This window comes from Danio rerio, chromosome 9 (genome assembly GCF_052040795.2).
Source record: "Danio rerio strain M-AB ecotype USA chromosome 9, GRCz13ab, whole genome shotgun sequence".
NCBI classification, from domain to species: Eukaryota; Metazoa; Chordata; class Actinopteri; order Cypriniformes; family Danionidae; genus Danio; species Danio rerio.
The window spans coordinates 42,437,761-42,461,726 of record NC_141029.1 but is presented as its reverse complement, the minus strand read 5'-3'; the positions used below and the strand labels follow the sequence as shown (position 1 = coordinate 42,461,726).

The window sequence follows — 23,966 nt, the reverse complement described above, 5'->3', positions numbered from 1 at the left end:
CATGTACATTCTGTCTCCACTGATCATTCTTGAAATGTTTCAGCAGCTTAATTGGAGTTTACCTGTGGTAAATTCAGCTGATTGGACATGATTTGAAAAGGCATACAGCCGTCTAAATGAGGTCCCAGGGTTGACAGTGCATGCCAAAGCACAAACCAAGCATGAAGACAAAGGAATTGTCTGTAGGCCTCTGAGACAGGATTGTCTCCAGGCACAAGGCTGGGGATGGATTATAGAAAAAATAATTGCTGCTCTGAAATCTCCAATGAGCACAGTGGCCTTCATCATCTGTAAGTGAAAGATGTTTGGAACCACCAGGACTCTTCCTAGAGCTGGCCCGCCATCTAAGCTGAATGATTGGGGGAGAAGGGTAACAATCCACAAATCACAAATCAGGCCTGTATAGCAGAGTGGCCAGATGGCTCATCACCAGGCTAATACCATCCCTACAGCGAAGCATGGTGGTGGCAGCATCATGCTGTCGGGATGTTTTTTCAGCAGCATGAACTGGAAGACTAGTCAGGATAGAGGGAAAGATGAATGCAGCAATGTACAGAGACATCCTGAATGAAAACCTGCTTCAGAGTGCTCTTGATCTCAGACTGGGGCAACGCTTCATCTTCCAGCAGGACAATGACCCAAAGCACACCACCAAAATATCAATGGAATGGCTTCACAACAACTCTGTGAATGTCCTTGAGTGGCCCAGCCAGAGCCCAGAGCTAAATCCTATTAATCATCTCTGGAGAGATCTGAAAATGGCTGTACATCGTAGCTTCCAATCCAACCTGATAGAGTTTAACAGGTACTGCAAAGAGGAATGGGCAAAAATTCCCAGACAAGTGTGCCAAGCTTGTAGCATCATATTCAAAAAGACTCAAGGCTATAATTGCTGACTAAGGTGCATCAACAAAGTATTGAGCAAAAGCTGTGAATACTTCTGTACATTTGTGCAGAACTTTGACAAAATAAATGAATTTAATCCATTTTAGAATAAAGCTGTAACAAAACAAGTGTGGAAAAATTGAGGTGATACTTTCCGGATGCATTTTAAAATAGAAGAAAGTATTGTCACGAATATTTGTATATTTTTTGGATGTAAAAAAAGAGCATGCTTTATTCTGCTATTACTATTAATAATACTAATTACTAAATAAATAAAAACTATTACTATTAATAATTGTATTAATAATATTAATAATATTAATAATATCTATTAATAATATTAATAACACTAATTTATTTAAAACTATTTTAATTAAATAAAAATGAAAACACTTGTACAAGAATAAAATATACTTAAGAACAAAAAAAAATATCAATTTGTACAAGTACTATGACAAACAATGCACAATTAATCAATATTTCAGAAACCACATTTAAATATTACCAGTATAATTTTTTTAATCGATTCAATTTTTTTTTAAATGACACATTTAATACATCATTATTGCTCTAATATTTTAATTTAAATATTAGGTGTATGTGTTTTGATGGTCCATTTGAGTATTAGTAAGCTGTCTGCTTAATATCTGTTGAAACTGCTTCTTCAACAGACATTTAACTGGCTATAAAAAGCTTTGCAAGTACATGTCAACTTACACTAACCCTAAGTCCTTTATCAAAATAAATTGTGATCTTACATATTATTTATTCATTCATTGAATCAGCTTGTATTGAACGTTTTAATAATTTTTATAATATTATATTTATATAATAATTTGCTTTTGTCATGCATGCATGTATGTATGTATGTATGTATGTATGTATGTATGTATGTATGTATGTATGTATGTATGTATGTATGTATGTATGTATGTATGTATGTATGTATGTATGTATTTATTTATTATGGTTCATTTTACTTGGATACTTTGTCACTTGCAACTAACGTAGTTTTTCATCAGTTTTTGTATTTTATTTTATTCTGTATATATTTCAATTAAAAAAACAACAAGAATTGAAGTCTGTAAATCATAGGTTCACTTTGTCCATTGTGGGTATGAAAAATCATATTTACTATGTTTTTTTTAATCCTAAATTCTATGATTTAATAAGCATTTGCCACTTGTGCTCCCTTGATCTCAGAATTCAAGGCTAAAAGAACAGAAAGTATCAAAAAACACATTGAGATAGGAGCACTTATGCTGAAGAGGAAGGGCAAAAAACACTAAAAGCTTTCTCTTAAGTCTCTTAAGGGTCTGCACTTTTTAGTTAACTAAATTTGAACTGAGTGGGAAAAAACCTGCCATAGTTCCCTTTGCTGTTGGCCCTGGTTGTACATGCGATTGAAGGTCTTTTTGTTCAAAAGCTTTAATTTCCACTTTTTTTCTACGTTCATTCTTTTCATTTCAATCCACTTGTAGAGAGAAAATGGTCAAAATAAAGTGAATCTGCTTTGTGCAACCAGTGCCTAAAATGAACATTTTCTCGCACATGTCAACGGCGGGTGAGTTTTACAACAGCATGTTATAAAATTTCACCAGTGGTATACAAATACATCTCAAATCACAGTAAATTTTAAGGTGCTTGGAGTGTTAGTTCTTCATGCTGTAAACAATTTATTTAAACACTTTTTCATTGAAGACCATTGCATTCATGTAGTTTTTAACTAAAAGTTTGAGTATTGCATGCAAACTGCAGTTACACCATATCAAAGTTTCCATCATGGACATATGCTGTTGATTTTTTTCTTGACAGTGCAAAATGCATTTTAACCCAGATACTCTTTACTTTCAGATCAGAGTCGTCATGATGTTACTGTGCTGCAGAGGATGCCCACGTCATTGCCCTCAGATTAGCCTGCAACCTACAAGCAAGCAAATACTATGGTAACCACTGAAGCCTCATAGAGATGGTTGCCCACGATTGGTTCTCCCACATACAGTATAAACATGGCCGGTTGTCTTTCCAGCAGTGCACATACTAAGCTTAAAGAGATAGTTCACCCAAAAATGAAAATATTCTCAATATTTATGTCCCTCAAGTGGTTCAAAAAAGTCATGGGTTTCTTCTGTTAAGATTAGATTAGATTCAACTTTACTGTCATTACTCATGTACAAGTACAAGGCAACGATATTAACACTGGAACTACTAGAACTTTGACCCACAAGAATTACCATTGAGTTCAAATTGTCACATATTTATAGTCAACGTTCTATTGAGGTATTCAAATTAAGCTTTCAATGTCTGTCGTTATATTTAATTGCCTAAAAATATTATCTTTTTTGTATAACAGCCTATAAATGTATAATTAAGCTACTTGAACACCCGTGAATGTCTGTGACTTCACTTTCACAAGCAGGGGAAAGGCTTTTTTGGGGAATTGACTGAACATGCTGCTTTGAAAGACTTTCATGAAATAAAGTTTGTTTTTGCCCACAGAAAGTTATGTTTTGTTAACAGAAAGTTGCTAGGCAACAGAGGCACACATATTTAAACTACAGTGGTTAATCCTGGGAGTCTTGTTATAAAAATAGCCTGCATTGGTGAAATCCGGCAAGTAGAAATTCAGCTTTATTCTTTACACTTATAACAAATGCTTTAAGGCTGTAAAACCCCTCACTACACTTTTTTCTCAGATAGCCATTAACATTTTCACACTTTTCTCTCGTTTAAACACTCGTGTAACCGTCCTTTAGCATGTCCAGAACTCCAAATTTTTGTGCGATGGTTCGCATCTTCTTTTGCCTTTTGGGTGCTACCATGGGTGCCTTTGACCGTACCGAATGTTTCGTCGACATTTTGGAGTTAGTTGTGGAGATAACTTGCACAAAAGCAATCTGCGAAACTGCGAGGCCACGAAAAGTGAACCGTGTTATAGCAAGGGAGCATAATTAGGCTACTAGAACACCTGCGAATGTCCGCGACTCACTTTCACAAACAGGGGAGAAGGCTATTTCATGAAACTGACTGAATATGCTGTTTTTGAAAGACATATATGAAGATATGTTTTTTCTAACAGAAAGTTTTGTTTTTGTTGACGGGAAGTTGCTAGGCAACAGAGGCATGCATATTTAAAGTAACAGGGAAAAGTAGTGCTGGTAAAAAGACTGATCTGGTAGTTCTAGGTAGACATACTCATAGCTTTTTTTTTTTGCTTTGTAATTTTAATAAATGTATTTAAAGAAATATACACATATTTAGGAAAAGTCAGGGTATTATGGATATGTGGGTCTTATTTCAACAAAATTATTACTAACTTAGTCACTCCCAGGGCCGTTTTTGTTGAAGTTGATATTTAGCTACACCATTAGGGCTTTGCGTTTTGTCCTAAAATCAAAATCTCTATAAAATGTATAATAAACGATTATTTTATTTATTCTATATTCTGACATCAGTTCACTGACAGGTTTTGGACAGTAAATATGCTCACATACAGTAATACGAGTGAGAGACTTTTGAATGAAGGGTGCATTACTTGATTTTAAAATGATTGAAGGAAATGCACACTATATCTACTATCTACGACTATTTATTGAACATCAACGTTGAACAACTGAACTTAAAGCACACATTCACAGTCATTTTTTCCTTAGAAGAAAAGTGAAAATGAATAACTTGCACTTTTAGAAACAAAATTAATGGGTGCGTTCGACCTCATGCAGCGCTGCGCAGACGACTGATTCACACCGTGCAGCATCTGAAGAGCGATTGCACGAGCAATGACGACACCGATATTGAAAGATTGGCCGAGTTTACCGCATGACAACAACCACGTGTGTTTCAGATTTATTATTGGACAATACCGACTCTTCGAGATTTCAAAACAAACATTTCAGTTTTCATACCCTCTCTATCTTGTACACATCATGCTTATTTAAAGACTACAAAAATTTACTGCAATAATCATGTTTTATTAAAAAATAAGTTTATAAAGGCTGGCTTGTTTGCACAGGTTTATTTTCGACCATTTTTATACAGACTATTTACTGCTTTCAGCTCCATGAACAATTTAAATGATTTATTTTAGCAGATAACCTAAATATTAACTCAAATAAGTCTTGTCATAGACTTGTAATTAAAACATTTTCATCATTGATCCTGCCACCCTAAAGGTTTCTTAACAAATTAAGTTAAATAACAATTTTATTAAATAATTATAACATGATTTTTATGATTATAAAATATATATATTGTATTTCCTGTCTAGCCATTTAGCCTATATCTGGTCTTTCTGGGAAACTTCTACTTAGTGTAGCTCATTTATTTAAGGAAGGTCCTTTTGTTCAATCTTTTTAAATTAAAGTGCTTTTTTGAAAATGCTTTCATTTTCCAAAATAATCTTAATTTTGTTTCTGACTTAATCAAAACACCTTGTTTTGGATTTTACATTAATATATATTGGAAAGCTTTTTATCTACAGTATAAATGTAAATAAATGTAAACCCCTTTTTAGCATATTCAAACAAGAAGTATTAGCCTAGAGTGGCTTAAACTTCTAGAATGTGTGCTTATTACTTTGTATTTAACAGGCCTGTTTGTTTTTAAGTTTATATTACCCTCTCGTTTCCCCTTATTTCTCTTATTTTCCCATATTTTTGCATTTGTTATTTATTTAATTCATAATTACCTTATTGTTTAAAAATGAACTAAAGTTTGTAGAGACTGTATTCCATTTTGTTTGTAAATATTTTGTAGTTATAAATAAAATAAATGAATAAAATTATGATGACGCCTTGTGATCGGTCTTCGTGACTGCAACAACTTTAAGTCCCGAAGTGTTCAGCTGTCTGGCTCGACAGGTTCGTTTTCAACTCCGCCCCATGTGCGCTTGGCTAATCTCGTTGATCACCAGCTGAAACTGTGCTTCATGTCAAATGCATCTAATTATTTTAAGTGTTTTTCATTTTTAAAAGTAGACAATGAACAGTATCTCTTCTAATAAAAATAACCCTTGCATTTTTTGTAAATAATTATTTTAATGTAATGGATAACATGCCATCTTATAGCATCTTTGGCAATGCAGTGCAAAGTAAGGCTCAAGAATGGGTCCATCATCCTACTTGACCAGAGCTTAGATGTGGCTGTAAAGTGGCCTCATAAGATTAAATCAGCCATAATCTTTAACAGAGCAGGCTCACGAGACACTTAGGGAAAAGTAATTGAAAAAACTGTCCTGGATCGGTTATAGGTTCTGAATGTCAATTTTTATTATTTTTCAATTTCAAAATGACTCCGTAGTCTTAAACACAAAAGAAGATATTTAGATGATCACTGAAAACCTGTAACCATTAACAACCATAGCAGGAAAAAAAACAATACTATAGAAGTCAATGGATACAGATTCATGTTTTCTTATTTGTAATTTATATTTTCCACAAAATATCTGCTTTTGTTTTCAACAAAAGAAAGAAAGAATCTCCAAAGGTTGAGTAAAGGGTGACAGAATTGAAACTATCCCTTTAATATTGCTGGACAGTTCTCCCAAACATGGCTTTTAAAAGACAGCAGCAAGAGCCAAGGTTTAGAGGCATCATTGGGTAATTAGCAATCTAGAATGAGCCAGCACATCGCTTTACTTCAGGCTATTTTGGAGTTTTTGTGAGGCTCGCATTCACTTCATCATCAAAAAAAAAAAAAAAAAAAAGTGCCGCATTCCTGTGAGGTTCGTTAGGAGAGGATCTGAAAGAATGTGAAGCTTCCCAGACTTTTGCATCTTTCGTTTTGACATGACATGCAGGAAAGATACGAGTTTTATGTTTATGGAAGACGAGAGTTATGCTACAAAAAACAATGCAGTCATGTCTGGATTTTGATTGACTGAGACTTGGCATTGCCAGTGTCATTGTTGATCCTCTGCCAGCTCTGTCAACGCTGGGATAGGTGTCTCTTGACATTTAAAGTCTCCATTTTTCCATGTGGGACAATCTGAGAGAGATTACACGACCAAAACCTTGACTGAACTGAGATAAACTTAGACTACTTATTTGGCCTTTGCTTTCTTCTAAACTTCCAACCAAATACATCCAAGCCTGTTTTAAGATCATGCATTCTCTTTATGATGCCATTTCAAACCAGAGTTTCAATGAGATTAAATGGAGTTCTCTATTAAAATATTCTTCAGTCATGGCGCAAATACTTTAAACCACTCACGTCAATATTATTATTAAATTATTTTTCTCTCCGAGGCCCACTTTAGATCATTTAGCAAATTTTTTTTGCATAAAAAAATACTCTGAATGTAGTTTTTATTAATGTTTTCTATCTCTCTGACTCCCAGGATTAAAACAAGCTATTTTTGGTGTTAATAAGGATTGTGTGAAATGAAGAGCTGAAGTGGAAATGATTTTGAAATTCGCAAATATGACCCAGAATTGCTAATTAAGTTTAAATGTAAAAATATTATTAAAAACTATATGTAACTTTTATTTTAAACACTAAAGTATGAAAACTAAATTTTATTTAATTGCCTTTTTTTGGCGAATTTTTATAACCAATTTTTTTTTTCTTTTTTTTTAAATGTGTAAAAATAATATAAAATAAAATAGTATATAATAAAGTAATAAAAAATAATATATGATACGATAAAAAAAAAAATTAACAAAGTAATGAATTCAATCCCATACCAAGTAAATCTGGAAAAATTTATCATTTTCAAGAGGTCTCTTAATTTCATTGATTTGTTTGTATTTAATTATTTTTATGTTTTATTATTTTCCGATATTTTAAAGCTGAATTTTCAGTGTCATCCTTTGGAGATCAGTCTAATATGCTGCTTTTTTACTTGAACTTATTTATTATACAGTGACATTTATTATGCATAAACGTGATAGCAAATAGCGAATTCAAAAAGACATAGAACCTTCATAGCATTATTCATGTTTTTTTTTACAATCACTTTTGGTTAATTGATTGCATCCTTGCTAAATAAAAGTGTTGATTTCTTTTTTGAAGTGCAAAAATGCTCTCTGAAATACTTCATCTCTGTATTTCTTTGATAGATAGATAACAAATATTATATTATTATTATTATTAAAATATTATTTAGCCGATTTTTTTTTCGAAGAAACCTTTATGGGGATGACATGATCAATGATGACTATTATTTTATTGTATTACAAGTCTGTAAGAGATATTTGAGACCATTTAAGACCATTTTTGAGTTGGTTATTCACTAAAATAAATAATTTAAGTTGTTTAAAGGAGCTGAATACAGTAAATGGACTCTATATAAAGGTTGAAAATAAACCAATCTAGACTTGTTAAACAAATTATTTACAAAAACATATTACTGCAGTAAAATATTTGTAGTCTAGATAGAAATAGCATAAAAAGTCAATTGTTTGTGAGACAGATTTTGTCCAATAATAAACCCGAAACACACGTCGTTGTTGTCATGCGGTGAACTCAGCCAATTGTGTAATATCGGCGTTGTCATCGCAGCTCCTACAGTTGCTCTTCAGATGCTGCACTGGCTGAGCCTGCCGTCTGATCTCGGAGCGCTGTCGCAGTACTTTGATGCCACATGTTACAGTCACGTGGCATCGGCGCAGCATCAAGCCGGACTAAATGTCTAACCGTCAAGCACCGATTTAAGACAAATTTTAATCGATCCGTGCAGCGCTGACACACAGGCATTTGTAGCTCTGCCCTTTTTTGATAAAAAACATCTTATTTTAATTTAAAGCGACAGTCACTAAAATGCCACACTTAGGATCAAAGCCTAAAAGGGGCAGTTTCAAAGAGTTCTAAAACATTATTTGTGTAGTATATTAAGTTGAAGCTTCACATAAACACTTATTTTACATCTTGTGAAATAGGGGCATAATAGTTTCCCTTTTGGGCGAGGCAGTGGCACAGTAGGTAGTGCTGTCGCCTCACAGCAAGAATGTCGCTGGTTCGAACTTCAGCTCAGTTGGCGTTTCTGTGTGGAGTTTGCATGTTCTCCCTGCGTTCGCGAGGGTTTACTCTGGGTCCTCTGATTTCCCCCACAGTCCAAAGACATGCGGTATAGGTGAATTGGGTAGGCCAAATTGTCTGTAGTGTGTGTGTGTGTGGATGTTTCCCAGTGATGGGTTGCGGCTGAAAGGGTATCTGCTGCGTAAAAACGTGCTGGATAAGTTGGCGGTTCATTCCACTGTGGCAACCCCGGACTAATAAAGAGACTAACCCTGCAAGAAAATGAATGAACGAATAGTTCCCCTTTAATTTAATTTAAAATCAGTGTTAAGTTTAGTTAGATTTAGGGTCTGAAAGTGTATGAATTTATATAACATATTGAACACTTTTATCCTGAAGTATGAAGGAAAATATGATTGTTCCTGAAATGACCCCTTTAAAGATCTTGGAAGCAGACTTGGCTCTTTCCTCCAGGGAACGAGTTCCACCGCAGCCTCCCGAAAATGCCAGCACCACAAGCTTGTCACCGCACCCTGTCTGCCTAGATTAGTTCTCTTCCATGCTGTAGGCGAGCTTTGTGTATCCGCGTGTGCGTATCTCTGGCTGTCTTTCTGCGCTAGTAAAGCATAAAGTCACAGCCGGTCTCTATTTAGCGACTATACCTTACACCACACTTCTGATTGTAATGTGGATCTGGAGAATGTAGGTCACTGTGTGCCAGAAGGGAAAAATTTTCATAGATTTTAAAGTTGCACTTAGAAGATTAGATTTGATTTTTCTTTACAAATCTATTTTCAAACATGTCTCCCGAGGCACTGCGAGATTTCTTTAAGACTGAAGACAAAAACCCAGCTGCAAATTGCAAACTTGATGTAGTTTTATCTCGTTAAAATTCATCACGTCAACAAAAAGGTTAGCTGTCAGATATTTTTACACCTTTAAATCCTTCTTAAGTAAAAAAAAAGCAGATTTTAAATTAACATTTTTTTCTTATATCCGTGTAGAAATGTGATGTTATGACATTATATATTAAAACAATTGTAATGTTTTTGTGCTTCTGGGTATTATACATTTTAATTAATTTGGTATACACTATTTACAGCAAGAAGGTCACTGGTTCGAGTCCTGGCTGGGCCAGTTGGCATTTCTGTGTGGAGTTTGCATGGTCTATCCATTTTCGCTTGGGTTTCCTCCGGGTGCTCCGGTTACAGAGTGCAGGGACATTTGCTGTAGGTGAATTGGGTAAGCTAAATTGTTCGTAGTGTACTGTGTGTGTGTATGTCCTGGTCCTCCAGATGTGGGGTTGAGCGCTAACAACTCACCTCATTCCAACTAGATGTTACAAAACACCAATATGGTGCTACTATATATCAACTTCGATATAAATGGCCCTGGGAGTAAGTATACACTATTTATATGGGTATTTATGTTAAGTATGGCAACACTTTAGCTGTGGTGAAAAGTAGTTTGAGAAATTAACTGTATTAATTTTGAGATTTTCAAATGCAACACTAATTTTTCTTAAAATGATTTTGAGCTTAGTTTTTAAACAGATGATGTTGCTCTAGGCTTTAAGTTTAGTTTTTATCTCACAAGACTAATTTAAGCACAGCTCGCTTTGAACACTCTTGTAAAACTTTTTCTAACACTTCCTTAAGGAATATTTTAGGTTCAAGTGGTATTGTAAGGAATTAGATGCAAGCAGAGTATGGCTGTTTGTAAAGTATACAGCCCCATCTGCTTTTAAAAACTAAGCTTAGAATCGATTCAGAAGAGAATAGCGACGCAATTAGAAAAATGCAGAAAGTATTTATCAAACAGTTGTTTTTTTTTGCTACAACTCTAGTAACACTTCAAAAAAAATGTAATTTCCTCATTAAATAACCCACCTTCAGGTCATCCAACCAAATTATGTTTGTCTCTTTTCTTCAGTAGAGCATTAAAGCAGAAATTGTGGTCTTTGGTGATTCATAAAATGCTGATTCATAAAAAGTCAAAGGCTACTTGAGTAAACAAACAAACAAACAAACATATACAAGCAAAACAAATTAATACCTGTGTTTTTTTTTTACTATAATATTCTGTGCGAGCCACTTAGTGCAGATAACTATTTGCACACACTTTTTTTTTATCAGTTGAATTGAAACAAAAACTGTAATAAAAGAAAACAAATGTTAAAATCACACAACAAATTAATAATGCTAATTGAAATTAAACTGAATAATTAGTCCAAAATACACATCGAGTATGTGCTCAGTATGAGTTTCAGCTAAAGCAGGGGTCTCAAACTCGCGGCCCGCGGGCCATTTGCGGCCCTCAGTGCAATATTTTGTGGCCCGCGCCGACCGCTGTACACTGACAGAATCAGCGGAGCGGGGAGAGAGAGAGCTTCCAGCTCCGCTGATTCTATCCGTACACAGCGGTCACTGGCATTCCCCGCCCGCCGTGTAAACAAAGGAGCGGGGATGCCGGTGACGTCACCACGCACCCCGCCCCTTTGTTAGACGCTGTGACGGGCGGGAAGAACCAAGGTAAGCTGTTCCCGCCCCTGCCTGCCACTCAGCTACATCCTGCATCTTACAGGGCTCGAAATTGCGACCATTTTGGTCGCATATGCGCCCGAAAATTAATCTATGCGACCTCATAATATATTTGGGCGCATTAGTGCGACTGCTGATAATAGTTGTAGTGCGACCTGTCTTGATTTTTTGTAAAAACATGCTGAATCGCTCTTCACTGCCGCTATATTGGTTCATATTAGCTGTCAATCACTCAAGGTATTCCGCTGTCAGATGACAGGGAAGGAGCTTTTATGACCACGGTAAATGCAAACGGCAGAAGAGTAAAAACTTAAAGCACACAGGTTTGCAAACCCCACCTAAAATTGAGGTGCAGATGAGAGCGATTATGACACGTCACGTGGTGAATAATGATCCGCCAGCTGAGATCAATCGAGTACGCGCTTCATGGAGAAGGCGCCCGAATCTCCATGCGTTGCATTCACTGCGTGTTCAGCGCAAATGTCCGCTAAAAGTCAAATCTAATACTGTACATATCATCGCCAAAGAAGCTCGCCTTTACTAAATTTACACTGAAACTGCGTCTCATAACAAACAGCGGTATTCCGCCGGTGGTCATTGCAAGAATCTTGCGCTGCCTGCTCATAAATGGGGTCGGCTGACTCGCCAGCTTTTCCACTAACACAGAAACATGAAGATCAGCTCAGACTGAACCTTTAAATTGACACAAACTGAAACCAAAACTTCTAAAGAGTGATAGAAGTGAGACTTTACTTTCTTTCTTTTGTCTATTCTTTTTTGAGGTGTATATTATTTTTATTTTTTTATTTATTTACTGATGACTGCTTTGCAGCTTTCATCATTGAATTGAATGATTTATTATAATCTTTTGTTTGTTTTGGAGCAGAAATATTATTTATTAAATTGACATGCATATAAAAACAGCAGTACAAAATAAATATTTCTTACTGCAATGCTTCATTTTTGTTTGATGCAAACTATACAATTATTTTTCATAAAGTAACAGACTTTTTATAGCAGATAACCTACATTCATGCACATTCAAGGCAGTATCATAATGAGAAATGTAATTCATTTTTACTATTATTGTCATTTTCATCATCATTAATATTCTATAATTATTAGACATTCATTTTGGAATTATTGCACACAAATATCAATGTCTTCGCAGCATTAGTTAGATCGTTTTTTCTGGTTTTTGTCAGTCCTATTGACGTTGTTTTAAAATACAATAAATCCCTTAAAAAGCAATTTGCAGCGGTGCTCAATCATTTTTGGTGGATGCTCCTTAATTTTTTCTGATGCTCCTAAATTTATTTTGGTGCTCCTAAATATTTGAAGTTGGGAGCACCGGTGCTACCAAGTAAAAAAGTTAATTTCGAGCCCTGTCTTATATATATTATAGGTAGATACAGACTGGTACAGACTGATGTGACTGTAGTGGGGTGGGGGTGTTTTATTTATACATATATACGCCTTTTTTTTAGGCGAGGGAATGGAAGTTTTGAGTGACTTCCCCCACTTTTTTCCCTAGGACTAGGTCTTTTTGGGAGCACATATTTGTGTGAGAAGTTATTCTCCACCTTGAACTTCAATAAGTCAAAGTACAGGTCTAGACTTAATGATGATCATCTTCAAGCCATACTGAGGGTCTCAACTGCTTCCGCTCTAAAGCCAAATGTGGTTCAGATTTGTGAGAAGAAGCGCTGTCAAGTCTCTGGCAGCAAGAAGTAGGCAAAAGATGCCATGTTCAGAAGAACTGTTCATAATCTTCACTCAATGTTCTATTAATGTTCAGGACACTTCATGTTCAGAAGAAATAATTAAAACTGTTAATAATGGCATTTGAGGACTTTTTTTTGTGAAATCCCTTATGCGGCCCAGCCTCACCCAGACTTTGCCTCCTGCGGCCCCCAGGTAAATTGAGTTTGAGACCCCTGAGCTAAAGTATACAGTGCTCAACATAGAGTACACCCCATTTTGAAAAGGAATGTTTTTATCCATTTCTCATTGAATATAGGTAGTATAATTGGGCGCATTTGAGCAAAACAGATTTATTAAACAAATATATTTATTAAAATATCTTTTAATGACCGAACATCTTAATAAATAGAAAGATTATACATTTATTATAATAAAGTCTGCTGCAAGGTCCGTTGGAGTCAAAATGACATCTATTGAGGAACTGTATCAACAACGTTGTCTGTCTAGGGCAAACAGTATTTTAAGGGATCCAACCCACCCTAGCCATAGTCTGCTCACACTCATGCCATCAGGCAGGCGTTAAAGAAGCCTGAGGAGCAAATCAGTGCAGTTTCATGATAGTTTGTTTGTTGGTATCCGGGGGGTCTTAAAAATTCTTAAAATGTCTTAAATTTGAAACATTATAGGCCTTAAAAAGTCCTAAATTGACTGAAATTTAGTCTTGTAGGTCTTAAAATTTTTTAAACAGGTCTTAATTTTCCTCTGTTCAAGTAAAGCTATCGGGCCGGCATCCATCCAATCACCAACAATCCATTTTTATAAAATCAGGGAAAGAAAACTAAAAACAATTACACAATTCCTCATGATAATAACAGAGCAATATATCCCTTTACGTTATTTACATTCATAAAAAAAGTATTTACAGAGGTAAGCAGGAGTAGACAAAATTTTTAAATAGGCATGAAACTTAATGTTTTATAACAGAAATGCATTAGGTTGAATACAGTAGAAGTTAATCAATTTGGACAAAAGCCAACAAATATATATTTTTGATTATTTATGTATTTGCCTCCACAATAAATATACTTTTAACAATGTTAAACTTGTCATTTAAAAAAAAGAGAAAGTAATATTATGTTGAAAATAGTGTATACAACTAGCATTAAAGTATGTCGCTAAGAAATTACATTTGATTTTTTTTTTTTTTGTGGCAAGCATTTTGTGGCAAAATCTATTGACCCAACTGGGCCATTAGGAATTATCATTAGTGTTTAGCCCTTTATAAGTCTAAAATTTCACTCATATGGGTCTTAAAAAGTCTTAAATTAGACCTGATGAAACCTGCAGAAACCCTGCCTGTCATTATAAGGCTTTTGATTAATATCGTATTTTAAATACTATTGATAGCTAGTATGTAATAATAAATTTATAAATTGTTAAACTAGCATAAATTGTTAATATTATAACTATTATAAATAAACTGTGCAATAGTTATTTAAGTATTAACTTTCCCTTCTGTGTTTTTTTATTAAATTATATTTTATATAACTATATTTATGAAATTCTAAAAGCTTATTTATTACGTTAGGTTTATATATATATATATATATATATATATATATATATATATATATATATATATTTTATGTTTGTGTTGGGTCTGATGCAACGTAATGTTTTGAATGACAAAAATAAAGGAAATTGAAACTGATTTAAATTGATGCTAAATATTGTACCCAAAATTTCACCCAAAATTGAAAACATTTATATTTACATATACATTGGGATGTACTAATTTTGGACCATTATCATTGGCTATTTTGTTAAATTAGCTTTAGATTTGGCTTCAAAACTGACTAATCTATGCACAAATATAATATTGTAAAGATTCCTATAGTAAATATTAATTTAAATGAAAGATTTGTAAGGGGTGTACTCATATTTGTTGAACACTCTATAGTATTCCGTTAAAGAAAAAGTCACCTATCTTGGATGGCCTGAGGATGAGTAAACTTACAGCAACTTTTCATTTTTGGGTGAACTATTCCTTTAAGCCAATGTCCTCTACGGAGACCGCTTTGGCCTATAAGCATCATGCCGATCAACATTTTATTTATCCCACTGATTCCCTGAGCTTACACTTTTGTGTTTGTGTCTCCGTATCGGTCTGACTCAGGGAAATCTCTTACCCTTGGCCACCCAGTGAGCCATTGGAATCCAATAATTGTAATTTTGCAATCGGGCCTTGCTGACTAGTGCATCAAGACGCAGGAGATAGAGGAGTCCCCATTGGCCAATTAATCCTTTTTAGCATGGTCTTAATCAATGGGACACTGTTTATCTGAACCAAATTTCCCCGGTAATTGAGCAGAGGATGGGTAATCAGATCTCACTAGGAGGTGATACCGCGATCTAATAGAAAGTTTGAGTGGGCTTTAAACAACCTGTGCATCAAGCTCTCGGTTTATACCTCCGCTGTTTCATGAACTCAAATACATGCCAGTCAGCAGATCGAGTCGCTTTCCTTTGGGAATGGAGAGACTGTACTCGGAGGATTTCTTTAAAGTACACCTTGCAGGTATTTTCATCTCCTCCGTAGACCTATAATAAGAAATAGGCCATTCTTACCGTTTTTACAGATGGGGCAGCACTGTTCTGGCTCGTACACTGGATTGACGCACTCTGGTACTGCACAGTCAGCGACCACACAGTGCACCTCGTTATTTGGCTCACAGCGACACCATTCACAGGGCGAAGGCTGGGGAGACAGAGAAATATGACTGTTAGAGGCTAGACATCAAAGTTAAGGTGCACCATTACGCTTATTCGGATATTACCTCTCATGCAGTGTGTAATGTAGCTGTTTGTGAATGTTGAAGGTCTGCACAGTTTTCAAGAACAAAGTGCACAGCTCAGCACACACACAAAAAAGTAATTTTGTTTTAAAGGAAGAACTGATTCTTAACTCTTAAAAAGAGTTATCACTAAAGCAAAATAATTTGCAATAAAAATGTGAGTTGTCACTAATAAAGTTAGTGAAATCTACTTTTAAATTAAACAAAGGATATCCAGCCAACCATTTTCTCAAGAGATATAAAGTTGATCTTTCTGAATCTTGTGTTTTTTGTGGAATAGATGTTGAGACTACTATGCACTTGGTTTTTGATTGCATGTACAGTTAAAGTCGGAAATATTAAACCCCTAAATTATTAGCCCCCTAGTTTATTTTTTCCCCCCAAATTCTGTTTAACGGGTTCACCTCCCGCCACTTACTTTAGTGTTCCTGGTCAAAATTGACCAGTTTCTTTTAACTCCTCTTAAATTAGTCAAAAAGCATCATTTAGCTGTGAACAATATCTCAAACTATTGTTAAAAATGAATTTATAGAATTAGATATAAAATACAAATAGGCACTCAAAATGTTTTCAAAAATGAACATGTAATGTCATGTAGGTAATCGAGTGGGAGGATGGGCACATATGCATGGAAAAGAGATGTGCACCCACAAAAGACATTGCTCAGTCAGAAATGTGTGTAAGTAAGTGAGTGAGTTGAGGTAGTGTGTATGTGGATGTTTGCTGTTTGATAATTGAATATAGTCTGGATAACCATTAATTTTCTACGGCAGTCACTTTAGACCAAGAACACCACAGGTGTAACATGGATGATTCAAACTCTCAAAATTGTTTCTCTTGAACTCTTCTACATGTTCAAGTGTATAGTGTGGAGGATAACATAAGGCCTTGAGGCAGTCAGATGTAAAACACAATATTTATGAGCGTTTTAGGTTGTAAATCAGTCAGATTTGACCTGAACACCACAGGAGAGATTTTTTTTCAACACTTTGCTAAACATAATAGTTTTAATAACTCATTCCTAATAACTGATTTATTTTATCTTTGTCATGATGACAGTAAATAATATTTTACTAGATATTTTTTCAAGATGCTTCTATACAGCTTAAAGTAGCATTTAAAGGCTTAAGGTTAGTTAGGTTAACTAGGCAGTTTAGAGTAATTAGGGAAGTTATTGTATAATGATGGTTTTGTAGACTATCAAAAAATATAGCTAACAATTTTGACCTTAAAATGGTATTTAAAAAAAAACTGAAAGCTGCTTTTATTCTAGCAGAAATAAAACAAATAAGAGTTTCTCTAGAAATTTCTGGTTTGATGTTGAATGTATATTTAATATACACTGAGAGGTCATAGAATTAATATATTAATATAATGAAAAGAGATGCCATAATTTAAGTAGATAAAAAAAAAAATATATATATATATATATATATATATATATATATAGATATATATAGATATATATCTTATATATCTTTTATATATATATATATATATATAAACTCTTAAAGGGCTATCAAGTCTTAAAGCAACCAGATCTTTAAATATACTCCAAAAACTAAACTCCACTTCTCTATGGTAATTATGTATACCCGCTCTTGTTCTTTATTTGTTTTTCTTCTCTTCTTCTTTCTTTTTGTTGTTTTACTTGCATGATTTATGCTAAAATGTGAATATCCTATTGTAAGATTTGTTATGCAATTGATTGGAAATATTTAGCAAATATAGTAAATAAATAATTAAGTAGAGTTTAGCAAGCATCAAGATTACTGTGGTATTGCATGTTTTTACATTTGTTAGATCAATTTTTAATGGGCAATTGCACAATTATGTTAGGGCAGTGGGTCCCAAAGTGAGGGTTGGGGATTTCCAAAAGTCAAATGCATGTTATTAAACTATTAAAAGTACCATATTTTATTCCACGGACGTGTGGTCAGGGGAGGCAGTGCCTCACCTTATCCTCACCAGCCATCATGAGATATATACTAATGATAAAATAAATATTTATCCACTTATCCGTGCTATAAATGCAATTTCTGTATGATTCAAACGATTTCAATTATTTTTATGATAAAAATAGCTGTATTTTGTGTATCTCCTGTTCAATTACAGTGTAGGAAACAAGCGGAGGCAGCACCGAGCTGGCTCACTTCAGATTGTGCTATCGCTTTCAAATTGGCTTGCGCGTGCGCCTTTTGCTTACTCAGTGTATGCTACCAATGTAATGCTTTATTAAAATGTTCTTATACATGGTAGACTTTTTATTATATATAGTATGGTTTCAGCCCAAAATTTTTCCAGAATTGGATTTTCAATCAAAAATAAATAATAATTTTTAAGGACAGGACAGGACAGAAGATAAGGCTATCATTTCAAAGTAATTCAAGTCATTTCAAGGTGCTAAGTGTGTCGCTTGTTATAGTTGTCTGTAACATATTGCTGAGTGTTTTTGGTGAAGCATATTTAATCATTAAACATTTTACATACTTCCTCATATGTACCTGTCAAATGTATAGAAATAATACTGTTATGACGAAGGAAACACAATCGGTAATTGGCAAATATATCAGGTGGATATTGATAAATCTGACTTTTGGCTTTGGAAGAGTCAGAGCCTCACTAGCCACAAACTGCACCGGAAGTCACTATTTTATCCATAACCCACAGAAGATAAAATAGTAGAAAATAATTACATTCGATTAACACCACAATAGTGTCAGATGCAGCAGATTGATTTTATAGCACCAGATTAAGCTTTCTGACACTGTGATGGCAATCAAATACATTAAAAACAAATACAGGCCACAACTGAACATTGACAATGATCTCTTAGTGACAGTCTCCAAAATTAAACCATAAATAGACTTGTGCTGAAAACATTGTGCCCACCAGCCCCTTTAGATGAGGTTTATATTAAAATAAACAAATAAGTAAATAACTATAAAAACTATATGATTGTTAGACTGTTGCACTTTTTTTGTGTTGTCAATATGATTGTGATTATATAGGCCTATTTTGTGTGCACCTTTTGTATATTCATAACCCTCTCCAAGAAATGTGGGGATCACGAGTCACTGGCATTGGCAGGCTGAAATATTTGGGAGCCCATGTATTGGGGAATATAAAACAAGTGAACAACAAAATGGCCATCCATTTCATCACAATGTGCTACTGAAGTTAGCCCAGATTAATATGTAATTAGTCCTACATCATAAGGGTATTATAAAATACATGACTTATGCTTATTATTGCATGTAGCACAAAAAAGTACATGAAATATTAAGACCCATAAACAGTGCCTTGTCAAAATATTGTTGACCCTTAAGCAATTCCAACTTTGCACTGTTTTTGCACGACAAATGTGAAAGCAAACACGTTAATATTCACTGCTGTATGGATATCCGTTATGTTTATGTACAAAATAAACCTTATTCACTGTCTACAAACCGGGATTGAAGTGTCTTTTTTTGTAATTGTACTGACACCAGCTGTGGTGATAAAGATCGTAAAATCGCTGTAATTCATGACAAACATACACTGTTTTATAAACGTTTTAAACTTGCAAAACTTATTCTTGATCCCATTTGATGATGATTGATAATCACAGAGTGCTGAACAGATCTTTTAATCCCAGTTGCTTTGTGCACGTCCTGTCTTGTTGATATGATTATACGCATAGAAACATGTAAATATATGGCTATCAATCAATTCAGTGGGCGGGGAAACTGCAATCCTACGTCACGTCAGCCTCAAAATGGGAGGGATTTGGATCCTATTTTAACATCAGGTTATGTAAAAGATGTATTGTCTTTATATCACCCCAATAAGACTGTGGGCCCAGTATACCTGCACACAGTTTTTTCCAAACAGCTTAAAAAAGATGATTTTCATCATAGGTGCCCTATAAGTTAACTTATCCTACAGAGTGGATTGAACATAAAACAATTAAGTTGTCCTGCTGCAAAAAAAAAAAAAAAAAGCTCAAGAATGTTGTTGTTTCAGCTCATTTTAAATAAGTAGTTCAAAAAAACAGCAAACATATTTTTTTTTTGTGTGTGTATATTGTATTTTAAAAAATTGTATTAACATATTTTTACATTCTGCAAAGCCACGTTTCACGTTCACATTCAGCAGTGCCAGTTTGAAGTCAGTTGTTTAAGTGTGTACCATCTTCCCACTCAGTTCAGGTATGTTTTTAGTCCATTCGTTTTTGGCTTGCTGGATGATGAATCTTTGCAGTTGCTATGTTAATGTTTGATGGTGGGCAGTGTAAGATGAGCATTTTCCAAACAGCCTTAAAATTGCCTTTAAAATCTGAATCCGTAACATGTAAGGATGCCTGCATGTTCTTTGTTCTCCTAAAGGTCGTTTGTCCCCATTTGCGCCACGCTGTAGGCCAATCTTGTGCAGATTTGGATGACAAGTGGACCTTTCCACTATTCTCAGCTCTTGAACTGAAGTGATCGATAGGCTTTCTCTGACTTCTCTAACAGGTTTCCTTTAAGTTCGCACTGGGAGTTTTGAGGTACGACCTTTTCAAGGAAGTGTCTGGGTGGTTTGAAGTATCTCCCACATCCTGATAATTGAAGCAGGAGTGTCCACCGGGGCATTCAAACTCTCAGAGATCTTTTTTTTTACACTCTAATTATAATTTATGTGCTTATTTTAACTTCCACGGTGGCGTTTTTGGAATATTATTTAGTAGTTATTTTTGCAGCAGTACTTAAGAGTAATGGTTCCTTAACTGTGGGCTTTCTCTCTGTAGAGAGTGGAAGTTATTTTAATGATTCCCTTGTAGAAGCCAATTTTAAGGCAGCTTTGTCATTGTTATGAGGATTTTTCCATCTATGCAAATTTAGGACTGCAAATGTATATGCATATACAGCATATACATGTTTTTGCAAAACACAAGTGAATTTTGAGCTTCAGATGCTAAATATACACATTTCAGATACAGCATAATCAATTTTGGATTCTATATAAATGCAAAAGCCATGCATTAATCTGATGCAAATTGCACACATAAGTGAACAGCTCTTTTTCTACCTGACTTTCAGTTCTAATGATTGGGGATTTTACACAACCTCTGGGAGTTGGAAGAACATGTTTTTTTCATCAGTCTGTGTGGATTTCGAGACCTGTTTACAAAGTGCCGGGTTGATACAGTGCTTGTGAGGAAGAAGTGATGGATTGAATAGCATTTGTGAGGTTAGTTGCATAAATTTATTTATTTTTTTTTTTTTTGAGGGACTTTGAAGTAATCAAGCTTGGTTAATATGTCTATCTATTTATTTTCTACAACTGTATCAGAGGTCGCCATAGCAGAATAAATCAATTAGTCTGACAACCCAAGTGGGAAACACCCATACAATGACCACACCTACTATGACCAATCTAGTTTATCCAGTTCACCTACTGTATGTCACATGTCTTTGGACTGTGGGGGAAACCAGAGTACATGTGGCGCTCCTTAACTTAACATACACTACCTTCAAAACGTTTTATTTCAAATTATTATTATATTTTTTCAATGTTATTTTGTTTAAATTGTTCAAAAGTGACAGTAAATACATTTTGTTTCAAACACAGTCATTAAAGAATTTTATTTCACTTCCTTTCTAACTTTTTATTCATCAAAACATCTTGAAAAAATATTTTCCTACAAAATTATTAAGAATTATTAAACAATTATTAAGTTATTATTTTCAACACTGATAATTAATAATTTCTTGAGTGCCAAATCAAAAGACTGAACTCTCGATGAAAGATCATGTGACATTAAAGAATGGAGTAATGGCTGATGAAATGTATAATTATATTCACGTAGAAAATATAGGAGAAATCATAATTTTTATTAATGATTTCCAGTATTACTGTTTTACTGTATCATTTTTGAGTTTTTTTTCTTTAAGGTGCTGTATGTAAGTTTTTGACTCTTCTAAAGCATAAAAGTACCATAATATGCTAGCATATATTTAAGAAACATGCTAAGTGAACATTCTTGTTCTGAAAAACAATGCTAAAGTCAGATATTCTGCTTTGAAAATGGGCATTACGTGCTGAAACGTCTGTCTTTGTTTTTGTCATTTAACCCGCCCATTGCCAGTTTAGCCAATTATATTTCAGCAACCCGGGTTGCCTTGGTGGAAAACAGTGTATTTGATTCATTCACTCATGAAGGATGTCAAAGTATGCATCTGCGACCGAAATGCAACATCTGGAGGACAGTAGCAGACTCCAAAATGAGACGCAGGTTAAGAGTTCCACTTGAGGTGGTTATCAATTGGCAAATAATATAAATATTATGAACATAAACGTCAGGTGAGCAGGTTACATTGTAACCCCTTGTCCAAACAACATGGTATGTAACTAGATTTGCAGTGATAAGCAATTTGGCTGTTTGCACCAGATGAAACGCCATAGAAATTTAAATACAGCCTTTCAAAAGCACAGAATATATGTGCACTTACTGCACTCCAACAGAATGGTAAGGTTCATAATGCAATTAATACATATTAAACCTCTTTAACATTATTAAATATACATACTGAATCACTGATATGTGTTGGCTTGCATCGAAGTTCTATTTTCAAAGGTTTATTTTATTTTCATGATCTGAGGTGTATTATCTGCTTTCAGTAGTATGGCAATAAATATCATGTAAAATAGCAATCAAACTCACATTATTAACATTTAACACTGAATAAAGCGCATGAGGTGTACATGAGGTGATCATTGTCAGTTTTCTGTTGTTTAGACAACTGCAAGAAATAGAAGCCGTTTCTATCAATTCGAGCTGTTGTTTATGACAAAAACTCCCTTTAATATGGTAAATCTTCCTTCTATTGCATGCTGTTGCTTTTATGTAGAACATGGTTTAAATCAGCCTTTAGGCTTGACAGTACTGCTATTGGTGTCGTCAATCTGGCAGCCTGCGTTTCATTTGTTTTGCACCAGGTGCAATACATAGTTTAACCACTGGGTGTCAAACTTGCATACTGCATTTTTAAGTAACAAACTTAAATGCCTCTTTTGCACAATATATTTTACAACATTGTTCTCTCTTATGTAAAAGTAGTTTTATAGTCTGTCCAGGTTATGTGTATAGTTTAAGTATTTATAGTATATGTGTAGTTAGCAGTTGGTATAGTTAGATTACTGCTCCCGTTTGTATAATGGTTTAAAATCACTCTTAAGTTCAGTGTTGTGTTTATACTTATGATTATGTTTATTCATTATGTAGCACCGTGGTCCTGCGAGACATAACATTTCATTCCATTGTATGTTCTCACATGTAGCGAAATGACAATATAGCTCGACTTTTTTGTTTGTTTAATAAATTCTCTTATTAAAACACCTTTTAAAGTCTCTGTGAGCAGTAAACATTTTTTTACTCTGACTTTACTCTAAAACTTTAGTTTTAATGATCATATATAGAACTGGCTATTAAGGAAAAACTTCTTTGGCTGAAAAGAAAAACAGCGATTCTAGTATCTGCAGCCTGTTTCATTTATTGTGTCATTGTATTCACAGAGCTGAAACTGGCCCAAGCATATGTCAGCGTGGAACAGGGTTGAAGGTCTCGGGTACAGACCTGCGCTGGCAGTGGGCATGCCCTTTAGTCTCTACACACTGTGACACTATAATAATCCTCTGTTCTCCATTGATAACAGCAGCTAGTCCACTGGGATAGAGTCTTGTGAACTTGCCCGTTCAAATCATTTGTAATTGTGCCATACTCCTCACAGGGCCAACACAAGGCAAAAAAGGGGGAACAGCAGGGGTACACAAGCATCTGGTTTTCAGATTAGTGTTCTCACTCAAAAACAGACTATAAACCTGAACCTTTAAAACAAAAAGCCACTTGTGGCTTAAATGAGCATTAAAAGATTTAAAGTACATGCAGTAATGCTGGAAAATTATCCATACAACGTATTCATTTCATACATTCATATTATGTTGCTGCAAAGACTCTTAATGTAAAGCCTTTACTCAAGACTATCTACTTATAGTATATTATTCT

General features: G+C 34.6%; 1 protein-coding gene across 3 annotated transcripts in view; it reads right to left on the bottom strand.

Moving 5' to 3' along the window:
* The window catches only part of vwc2l (von Willebrand factor C domain containing 2 like), a 71,582-nt gene that overhangs the window by 15,920 nt on the left and 31,696 nt on the right, over window positions 1–23,966 (bottom strand). For all 3 annotated transcript variants that reach the window (XM_087265809.1, NM_001128564.1, XM_087265808.1), the window contains one exon: window positions 15,714–15,843. In XM_087265809.1, the coding sequence (XP_087121935.1) occupies window positions 15,714–15,843 (130 nt within the window). The remainder of the gene's footprint in view (window positions 1–15,713; window positions 15,844–23,966) is intronic.